The following is an 11,722-nucleotide window of genomic DNA, read 5'->3' as shown; positions in this document are numbered from 1 at the left end:
GATATGCATGCACCAGAAAATTGCCAAATTCTAACATTTGGAGTGTATATAAAAGTGTACCAAATTCACCAGCTATGAGAAACAGGTGGCAATCTTAGGATACTTAATGCGCTTGCTGGTAAAATCATATCTAGACACCATCACAGTGCACGATCCACATCCTCCATGACCACACCCTTCTTTTGTGCCTGGTAAAAAAACTGAAACAACAAGACCAAAATATGTCTCATATTTTTATGAAGGCTGTGTTTTGGTCACTTCCTGAAGAAGTCTCCCAGAATAGTTTACTTAAATTCTAATATATACTTGTTGATGTATTTAAACATGTTCCTTTCCAGTAAATAACACTTATTGTTTTTATACATCCTCCTTAAGCATTAAATGGGATATTTCAAAATGTCCCTTTTATATGTTTTTATCTTTTGAAATATACAATTTTTGGTTTTATTGTTATAGCAGCACGCCTGATGCTAATTTTCATAAATTTTAAAAGTGTATTTGAATTTGTAATATTGTGATTTAACCAAAAGTAAGCAATTTACAGCCATTATCAATGGCACTTATAAACCACGTAAATTACCAAAAAGTGGTCAAAATATGCATATAATAGCCTTCTCTGCGTAAGGTACGCAGTAGAAATATAGTTGTAAATACTGAAAAATCAGTCATTAAGGTGATTCCGCTTTGTCAGCCATGTTTGTTTTCACAAAGTCTGTCCAAAGTGAAAGTAGGCCAAAATTCATATAACAACAAAGCTCACATTGTTACATGATGAACCATTTGCAAGTTCACTTCCAGTTCTACATTTAAAAGACTATTTTAAACAAAAATAAAAATGATAACAATAAGAAAATTTACCTTGAATGTGCTACATTTCTGAAGACCAAAAACATTCTGTTGCAAAGTTTTATGCACAATTCATGAATGGCAAAATCCTTTTTAAAGTATGTTTTAGTGCCTACAAAAGCTATTTTTTGCAGAAAATACAAAAAACTTTAAAAAACATAAATCTTAGGAAAGTAGTTTATCTGACCTTGAAAAAACATGGCCACCATGACATGTGTAAAAAAGTAGTACCATGAAAATAAACATCATTTACCTATTTCTTGTGTACATGACAAACAGAGACACTTCACTGTTACACATAAAAAAGGTTAGATTTTAAAGTTTGATTGTGTTTTCATTTTAATTGTAATTCATAGGGCTATAAATGATGATTGTTTTCTTGCACTACTTTTTTACAAGAAATAATGGAGGCCATGTGCTTAGAAGGACATGAGATACGGATTTATTTGGAGTTAAGTTTTGAAAGATTTTTGCATTTGCTGCAAAAAATAGCTTTTGTAGGCACTAAAACAGACTTTCAAAAGGATTTTGCCATTCATGAAATGTGCATAAAACTTTGCAACAGAATGTTTTTGGTCTTCAGAAATGTAGCACATTCAAGGTAAATATTCTTATTGTTATCATTTGTATTTCTGTTTTAAATAGTCTGTAAAACATAGAACTGGAAGTGTACTTTCAAGTGTTTCATCATTTTACATTGTAATCTTTGTTGTTATATGAATTTTGACCTACTTTCACTTTGGACAGACTTGGTGAAAACAAACATGGCCGACAAAGCAGAATCACCTTAATAGCACATAATATGTTATTGAAGGCATGTAGCTTTAAATTGAATTACAATGTGAAACATTGCTTAAATTGGGTTATGTATAAAATTGACAGCCAATGTTCATATCAATGGGAAAAAACATTCTTTATTATAACAAAAAAATCACAGACAAAAAATACGGTGAAAAACATTGGTAAGTTTTAAATTGAATCAGTTTTATCCGAGACAGGCGCCAAAAGTTTCCATTATATAACAAATACAAACTCATTTGGCATTTTCTAAGCACCTATTTTAAACAGCATCTTCTTGTTAATATGTTAATGTTATTGTATTGTTTCTAAAATGTATTGATTGGTATGAATATTTTTTTTCAAATTTTTCTTTAGCTTTTAAAAGAAAAATATTTAAGCGAGTGAACATAATTTTCTTTAACTTTGAGTGTTAAAATTGAATAATGATATGTAAACAATTGGAAAAAGTTTGGTCATCAATAAGTTACCTGCCTTTAGTTGTTTTCTATTTTAGGCCATTTATTTAACGACAGATAACTCAAAGTCAAGCCTTCTGATACCTGATAATATTTAAAATAATTCTTTGTTACTTTTCCAATCACTAAGGAAAGTTTCAAACAAATGACATACATTTCGTTATGCTTTATTGAGTAAATCTAATGAGAATCTCTTCAAAAATGGGCATAACTTGAAGAAAATACCTATCATATCGCATAACTAAAAATGGATAGTATATTACAGTCATATTTCATTTTAGCAAATAGTGAATCATGCTAAGGAGTTATTATGTAAAAAATGAATTTTGGATTGAATTGCGTTGCTTGCTTCAGTGTTGGGTTCCTTGTCCTTAAAATGCACGGGAACGAGCAAACCCCATTTTCGGAGGCAGGTATCTCAAGAAGTAGGATGGTGAACCAAGCTCTTCTTTCTTTTTTATACATTTATTTCAATTTTTCTAAATTATGCAAAGTTTAATATTTCTTCTGTTCACTAAAATATGTGTTCCCCTTTTACTTGCGTAAAGAAAAAAAAAGAAAAACATTCAAATGTCAAAAGTACTTTTACTCATTGGCTTTCATTTAGTTTGTGTTATCAACGGCTCGTATAAACATGTTGAGATCCAAAATTGTACTTGATTGACACAGATAATCCGTTAAATTTTATGTAAACACTGTATTTTCTTAAACCAATTTCATCTCTTACATGTATACTGTAAAGTTTAAAGATAACACGTATAAGTTGAACTATACTTATTGACCCTTTTTCACCTCTCCTACTATAATTTTGTTTAAATGTTTTGTTTAAATGCGACACAGATAAGTTGAACTATATTTATTGTGTTGAAATTGTTAAAAGTAAACATTTTCAGACTTAGGTATTATTCCGGTTTTTAAAAATATATGAATGACAAACAATGCTACTTCTTTTTGGGGAAAATGAGTCATTAAACTTCTTGCGAAGATTAGTCATAATATTTCGTTAAAAAATAAAAAAGGAATAAATTTGGAAGTAACGATATATGTATATAAAAATAAAATGGGCAAAACAGTTTGCAGTATATATTTATATAAAGTGTTCAAAAGATACTGTCACAAAACTGAATAACATGAAAATGATAAGCGCAAATATCATCTTTATTTATTTAAAACTTCATCTATAAAAGCCCTGATACAATTAAATATTTCATACGTGTTCGCCGGAGATACTGCAGAAGTGTACACTTTGGATCTGGACTTGTTTCACAAATCTAAAAAAGAACAAAAATAAAAGTAAGTATAGTATATTTCACGAAAGAATTTGCTAAGCCTAGGGTCACATCAAGGTCTTTCTTTACAGAAAAAGATCAAGGCTTAGAGACATATCGGCCCTTTTATTGATCGATTCATAATTATAACTTTGGAAAAAGCATATGAATATGTTATATCATAGTCATCTTGACTTAACAATTAATATATAAATTTCAACAAGGACTCAAGATTGTATTCAATAAGTCATGTTTTGATGTTATTATTGAAAAATATTGTGAGAATATATCAAAAAAAAGAACATTATACTTTAACAAACACACAAAATAAAAATAGATATTAACTTTCTAATAAGAAAGCGACGTTTTTTATCGGAGCGATACAAAACAACACGGCACAGCACACTAACACAACATACTAGACAATGATGGCATGATACATCTAACCCACTGGTCTAACATAAAGAAAGTAAGTACCAATTAAAACTAAATTTTAACTTATTTATTATAAACAAACATTCTTGTTGATCAACATACTTTTGCTAATAATGATATGTTCATAATAGCGATGATCACGCTATGTTATAAACACTACATAATATAAGGGCCGTTGTTCCTGAAGAAAATAGTCTAAAATTGCATATCCTACTTGAGAGATAAAAATGTTTGGACCAATCCTTTTTTTGTTAAATAACGACTCTTGGTTATATAATAACTACAAATGCAATACGTGTACAGAGTGACCTAATTCTGTCGAAACAAGTCAGTTAAACATATTTAGATAATGACCGGTAAATATTGTTGTATCATAGTTTGGGGACCTTTCTGTTGAAAAAGTGTCAGAGTTAAATCGTATACATATACATGCACAGTGCGGTAACTGGAGTGCAGGTATCAATTACCCGCACTCCAGATAATGCCCATTGATTGGTTCATTTTTGCTGGGGTTCACTTATTGTGACGGCAGAGAAAGAGAAAGGGGCAGAAATATCAAATTCAAATGCTCGTTTATTGGTTCATTTTTTCTGGGGTTTCGTATTATGACAACAGGGAACGTGCTGTCATGTTTGACTATGATACAAAAGAGAAAGAACACCAAAACACTCGGCAATCTGATTTATACTCGGGGGCTACGCCCCCGAGTACAAATCAGATAGCCTCGTGTTTCGGTGCTCTTTCTATTACTTATACTTTAAACCCATTTTAGATATCTGAAAGTTGAGGTCTTGTTATACAACATAATGTAAAAATTTATGCGTATGTCTTCCACCATACCAATGTCAATATTTTATTTGGATTATGATAAGTTATTCATATTGCTAAAGAACGCTTTTAAATCATTATTTTAGATTTTGTTTGTATATACTCCGTATTTGTCTTAGATGTTTTGCAAGATAAGTCAAAAGTAAATCATTGTTTCCGCATTCGGATGGTACGGCCGACCGATTGTTTAAAATGTCTTATTGTTCATACCGAACGACACAAACAACTTTTGAATAAATTTCAAAACAATAAAATGAATTGATAAAAAGTCAGCTTTTATATAGTTTGTTTAGGTAAGGCTGAATCATAAGTACACACCTAAAGAAGATGCTTTTCTTCTAGTACAATATTAATATTAGAAATGTATTGAAAATGCACCGACAAAATTTCATAATAAACGAATTGTTATTAAGATGAATCTTTTTTTGTAACTTATTTCTTTTTTCTTTCTTTCGAAATTGAAAAGAGTTTTGCAATAAAACTTCTGATTGCGACACTCGTTGTACTAAATGTATTAATCACAAAGGTAATGCAAATATTATTATGCAAATCATGATTCTGACAAAATAATACCTTCTTTCCATTCACGAAAAACGTAAGGCAGGTTCCAGAACGAGACATAGTTGAACTTTAAATATATGTAAGTGCGAGAAATATCTGTTTTATACTCCGTAGTCACTGTTTATAATCTAGTCTGTATAGCTTATGTAGGTCAATGCAGATAAAATATTTATATTTAAGCCAGATATGTCAATTTAGGTATTAAATGAGTGTATTAATGTAATCTCAAAATGAAATGTAAGATGAGGTCAACATTGTGTACTTTTTCAGTTTGTAAATTAAAACAAATAAGCGTAAGCAAATAAGATATGCGTCAGTTTAAAATGATCAATGCTGGGAGACATATCGGCCCTTATATTAATCGATCCATAATTATAACTTTGGAACAAGCATATAAATATATTATATCATAGTCATCTTAGCTTAACAATTAATATATAAATTTCAACAAGGATTCAAGTATTCAATAAGTCATGTTGTGTTGTAATGAAAAATCATTGTAAGAATATATCAAAATAGAACATTATACTTTAACAAACACACAAAATAAAAATAAAAAAATGATATTAATTATTAACTTTCTAATAATAAAAGCGACGTTTTTTCATCGGAACAATACAAATTACCACGGCACATTGCACTTACACAACAAAAACATGCTATATCACTTACAATTTTTTGTCGGCTTTAATGGATCTAACCAACTGGTCTAACATAAAGAAAGTACCAATGTAAACTTAAAATTTGACATATCTAAATTAACTTTCTTATTGATCAATATAATTTTGCTAATGATATGTTTATAACAGCCAGGAACACACTATATTAAAAATAAAATAATATAAGGATCGTCGTTTCTGACAAAATAATCGAAAAGATAAAAATGTTTAGTCCCATCTATTTGGTAAAAGAATGGCTCTTGGTAATTTAATAACTACACATGCAATAAGTGATAATTGTACAGAGAGACCTAATTCTGTCGGAATACATGTACAACATAATGTAGAAATTTATGCGTATGTCGTCCACCATACCAATGTCAATATTTTGTTTGCATTATGAAAAATTATTCATATTGCTAAAGAAAGCTTTTGCATAATTACTTTAGATTTTTTGGTATTTACTCCGTATTTGTCTTAGATGTTTTGTATGGAAACGTATACTGACCCCCTTTATATTTGTTGCTATTTAGTTGATATTTTATCATTCTATTTTTCGGCACTTATTTATAAAAAAAACAATAATTGTGAGTAAATAACTGTTAAGAAAAGTAGCAGCCTATATTCAAGGAAAATTATATTTGACATGATATTTATAATTCGTTTTTGTTAGTTTTATTTAAACTGATACAAGTAAAAGTGTGTTTTCAAGCCTTCAAACATTTCGCACAAGAGATAATTCATCGTGATGATGCTGATTATTAATTCCTTCCGGCGCGAGTAAGGTAGTGAGGAAAATTGAAGAGAGTGGAAAGGTTTTATGAAATTTGTAAAACAGATTTTTCAAAACCTTTACAACAATATCTAAAAATAAATATTCACTTATTACTAAAATGATGTACATTCGGTTGACATTAAGTCAGCTACATTAAAAAAAAACAGAAAAAAATAAGGCAATGATTATCTGTTTTGAAACAAGCAGGTTCAAAAACACGCTCAGTGATTCCCATTTCTCCGCTTTATATGTTTTTGATACTCTAAAAATGTTTGAAATGACCTGTAAGCTGTTCTTTATTTATAAAATTTGCCTTTCGGAGAGCAACATAAGTTTAATCATGTCATATATACATTGAATAACTTAATTTCAATGAATTTCCTTTCAGGTGTCCTTCAGTACTGACAATTCAAGGTATCCTATCTGTGGAGAGAGGAACGGGGAATATCTTTATTTTACGTGGTCTCATCCTCTGCAAAATATGTGATGAAACACAAAAATCCAGTGGCAATAACCTGTGGTTGTGCCCTTTTTGTCGGACAACCATTCAGAGCACAGGAAACATTCACTATTAAAATATCAGACAACAAGACATAATCATCATTTTCAGTTGTATTTTCATTACTATGTTCTTTGTAAACACCCTGTGCAGTGCATTGTTTTCATTCTCAATTTGTGTCCGGGTAGCTTAAGTACCAGTCTGTCGATTTTTATGTGCTTCTGCTCGGCAAATCGACATTATCAAAACCAGAGATGTTGTGTTATCTATGACGATTGAGTATTAAATAGCGAGTATATTATGAATAAGCAAAAATTATCAACGCCTGAATCCCAGGCTAGTGTCCAGGCTATAATTCGAAAAGTTCAAAGAAATTTTACAACTAGAATAAATTTATAAAGGAGAAGCGCACCATAACACTCTTGAGCGATAACCCGTTGTGTAAAGTAACTTTTCGTTTTTTTTATCTAGAACAAAACTAATGAAAAGTATTTGATTTATCAATATGAAACTTCAAAGATTAATAAATCTTATTAAAGAAAGGTACTTTTTCAAGAACAGTAATTCTTTTATGCATAATTTTGTGTTCGTTCATAAAAATAAATATGTCACGGCCATGATAATGGCAAGGTAAGGTAGTTTAAACCCTGTCCGTCTTTGAGTGCGTGTTCGAAAACATTGTCCATCCAGTAATGCTGTCATGCATGAATGGATTTTGAAATAACTTAACATAATTGTGTAACTTGATTAATGGTTTATCATTTGCAAGACCTAGACCCATAGCTTCAAGATATAAGTCACATAAGTCAGAGGGTCAAAGGTCAACATTGAGAAAAATCGTGTATGGCTCTTATCGCTGTCATGTATCAAGGGATTTTATTATAACTTGGCAACTTGATCATGAGACGGTATGCAATGCGCTAGACCTAGACCCTATCTTCAATGTAAAGGTAACACACTTAGAGGCCAAATGTCAGCAGTCAGAACATCGTATCCGGCCGAAACTATGTCATGTTTTAAGGAAATTCGAAACAAATTGGCAAAGTCATATTGAAACGGTATGCGACTTGTAAAACCAATACTTGTTCCTCCAAGGTCAAGGTTACACTTAATCTGGGGAACATGAATTAACTAAAGATCGATGTTAAGCATGAGGAGTTGGTGTGTCATGCGCAATATCTAGAACCTTTGATTCAATATAAATGAAATCTTGTCCAGCCAATACTTTTGTCATGCATCAATGGATTTGAAATAAATTTGTAAAAAGGCACACATGTGTAACATCACCAAGGGATTCTGAAAATGCTTGGCGCATTGATAAGCATGATAAGATGGTGTGTCAAATGCATGACATAGACCCCTAGGTTCTAGGTCAAGATCACACTTAGAGGTCAAAGGCTAGAAATTCTTGTCCATCCTTAAACTCATGATACGCGAGATTATAAAGTCAGTTGGTAAAATTGTTATGCATAATGAGACCTTGTTAACAATTGTGATAATCAATTTTTTGACAATACTTTACTGTGTGTTGCCATAACACCTTCATTCATAATTTTTGGTATTCCAAGATATATAGCAGGTACATCCGTGTCATTCAAACACACTGCTTGTTGCACTTTGTAATTTGTCATGTTTATTTTTTTGTCTACAAATATTAATATTATATTTAATAAACCATTAATTGCCTCATGTTTCGGTGTCATACATTTGGCTTAAAGAAGTAAGAGGAAAATCTTTGGACAGGGATGAACAATCAACAACAACACAAATATCTGAACTGGCTACTGTAACCTTAAAATATACGTGTAAAGTATACTTACTAGAGCTATGCACCTTAGTACTATGGATTTATTGGAAGTTAATAATACCAATTGTGAATGAAATTGTTAGATCACAAGGTGCAAACGCTGGAATTTCATTTGTAACCTTTTGAGAAAAACTGAAATATTTTCACAAGCGCGTGTAATAATCGTTCAATATGCATAGAATACATACATACACTGTACATGATATTTTTGAACTTCGGTGTGCGTAGCTACGCAAACACTACTCAACCAAAAGTTATTTTAAAGCCTCGCCATTACTATAATTAATTTTAATGACGAAATGATATTTAAATTGAGAAATGTGCCATGTCAAAAATAAATCAATGAGTTGAAAAGGAGGAAAGAGGCACCGTCGGAAGGATCTAATTATTATTTGAAAGAACACAGTAACAAAGACGTCTGGACATAATTTGTAAAGAAATTACAATTGACACTAAAATATACTATTCTTTCTTTTTTTCATATGAAGGCCAACTGAGAGATGTCAATGAAGTAACAAAGTTCCATTATAAAAAAAACAAAATGTAGAGGTCATTATACATTGTTGACAACAACACTTATTCTATTGGACAGTTACAAAATCTACATCATACGCGGTTAAATCCTCGTCCAATATAGATCTGACAGCCGTGTACATGTCCAATAGAATTCAGTATTGTACGCAATAGTATATAATAACCTTAATATGAATATAAGATAGTTATGATTATAAGTATTATGCTTATAGACACAAGTAAATGGAAGTGTGGTTATCTTTGAAAAGACATTTTGGAAACAGCCATTCATACTATTCTTATCATGTGTATTCTTTAAAGTTCTGTTTATTATATATTTCTAGCTAAACAGAAACACAACTAACAGTGCTAAGACGGTGCTCAATTGTCTACCGATATATTGAGTAAAATACAAATTGGCACATGAAGGACATCTGAACATATATTTCCGGTGACAATACCACGTGACTTTTGTGGTTCATGTTAGTGAACTTACGATCAAATTTTTATTTTATTTTTGAATATTTCATTTTTATGGAATTAAGTGAAGAGCGCGCTCATCCTAGTGATAAACACATGCATTGAATATTTTATTTTAAAAAAGCTATGGCAAAACAATCCTAAACCGTTTTTATCTCGCAAATCACAAAAAAATCACGTGATACAGACACCATGATATTGTAAGGGATATTTTGGTAAACATTCAATTATACAATTAGATCTATATAACTTCAACATTTTTGCATGCGTTACATTTGGGTGCAGATAATTAGATAGTGAACGTTGGTAATTATATTTGGAGACATGTATCTTTTTAACCGGTAATACTTTATTAAATATTTATTCAATCTATATTATAGTATATCCAATGATTGTATTTCACAAATTTTTAAATAAAACGATGTGGAATTTTACTTACATTAGCACAAATGAAAATCAATTCATAAAAGGCCGGGCTTTTACCGTTTCAAGAAAGATAATTTTCCTTTTACGTGGGCGTTATATATGAATTCTATAAATATCTGATAGACTTAGTCATTTTATATAAGTTTAATTATATAACTTACTTGAAATTACAGATATTGTCTTCATTTTGATAAATGTAATGGGGGTCAGTATACGTTACCGTATTTTTGCAAGTAAAGTAAAAAGTAAATCATTGTTTCCGCATTCAGATGGTTCGACTGACCGATTGTTTAAAATGTCTAATTATTCATACCGAACGACACAAACAACTTTTGAATAAATTTAAAGAAGACACTAAAAAAATTAATTGATAAAAGTCCACTTTTTGATACATGTAGTTTGTTTAGGTAAGGCTGAATCATAAGTACACACTCAAAGAAGATGTTTTTCTTCGAGTACAATATTAATATTAGAAATTTAAAGGAAATGCACCGAGAAAATTTCATAACATACGAATTGTTATCAAAATGATTTTTTTTTTTGTAACTTATTTCTTTTTTCTTTCTTTTGAAATTGAAAACAGTGTTGCAATAAAACTGCTGATTGCGACACTCGTTGTACTAAATGTATTAATCACAAAGGTAATGCAAATATTATTATGCAAAGCTTGATTCTGACAAAATAATACCTTCTTTCCATTCACGAAAAACGTAAGGCAGGTTCCAGAACGTGACATAGTTGAACTTTAAATATATGTTAGTGCAAGTAATATCCGTTTTATACTCCGTATCAAATTTCTTTAGTCACTGTTTATTATCTAGTCTGTAGAGCTTACCTAGCAACGAAATAATATATATTTCAACCTCACAGATTGAATATTCAAAGTAGTTTGTATAACTATAACACCAACGATGCAGATAAGGTCCACACTATGTGATCTACTTGATGTTCTATTTAAGGTTCTATTTTAGAAACGGCATTTCTGTTTTATAACCTAAAATAATTATATAATATTTATCTAAACCAGATATGTCAATTTAGGTATTTAATCAGTGTATTGATTTAGTGTCCTTTTTCAGTTTGTCAATTAAAACAAATAAGCGTTAGCAAATAATATAGGCGTCAGTTTAAAATAATCAAAGGGCTGCAAGCGCTGTGGTATTTTCTTATCTTTTCAATCTAAATCGTACTGTATATATGTATGTATTTTCCTGTATACGTTTATAGTTATGTACTATAATTCATTTTGCAGGGCACCAGAGTTTGATATATACAGAATTTTGCAAGACTAGAGTTGCATTAAAAATCATTTATGTTCATTTTTTATGACAGTCACACTTAATCCTTGCATATCTTGGCTACTTCCTTA

At 30.4% G+C, this 11,722-nt stretch overlaps 1 protein-coding gene across 2 annotated transcripts; it reads right to left on the bottom strand.

Moving 5' to 3' along the window:
- Window positions 1-60: 60 nt before the first annotated feature.
- Window positions 61-11,186, bottom strand: LOC132741756 (xanthine dehydrogenase-like). Of its 2 annotated transcripts, none has more exons than XM_060730016.1 (3): window positions 11,042-11,186; window positions 3,316-3,373; window positions 61-200 (listed from the first exon to the last, which is right to left on the bottom strand). In XM_060730016.1, exons 1-3 carry the CDS (start codon window positions 11,087-11,089, stop codon window positions 73-75), a joined length of 234 nt encoding a protein of 77 aa, XP_060585999.1. In that variant the 5' UTR covers window positions 11,090-11,186; the 3' UTR covers window positions 61-72. The 2 variants fall into 2 exon arrangements, with proteins under 2 accessions (XP_060585999.1, XP_060585998.1); XM_060730015.1 differs by lacking the exon at window positions 11,042-11,186 and adding an exon at window positions 5,207-5,361.
- Between the last annotated feature and the right edge of the window lie 536 nt (window positions 11,187-11,722).

Source organism: Ruditapes philippinarum, unplaced genomic scaffold, assembly GCF_026571515.1.
Source record: "Ruditapes philippinarum isolate M1 unplaced genomic scaffold, ASM2657151v2 ctg11291_1_1_1_1, whole genome shotgun sequence".
Taxonomy (NCBI): Eukaryota; Metazoa; Mollusca; class Bivalvia; order Venerida; family Veneridae; genus Ruditapes; species Ruditapes philippinarum.
The sequence above is the reverse complement of the archived record's forward strand: the minus strand, read 5'-3'. Positions and strand labels throughout refer to the sequence as shown.

Coding starts and splice junctions, on each gene's coding strand:
- LOC132741756 (XM_060730016.1), bottom strand. CDS start 11,089: ATGTCACGTTCTGGAACCTGCCTTACGTTTTTCGTGAATGGAAAGAAG. Junction 3,374..11,041: donor TTTTCGTGAATGGAAAGAAG/GTATTATTTTGT, acceptor GTTCTTTTTTAG/ATTTGTGAAACAAGTCCAGA. Junction 201..3,315: donor GCAGTATCTCCGGCGAACAC/GTATGAAATATT, acceptor TTGTTGTTTCAG/TTTTTTTACCAGGCACAAAA.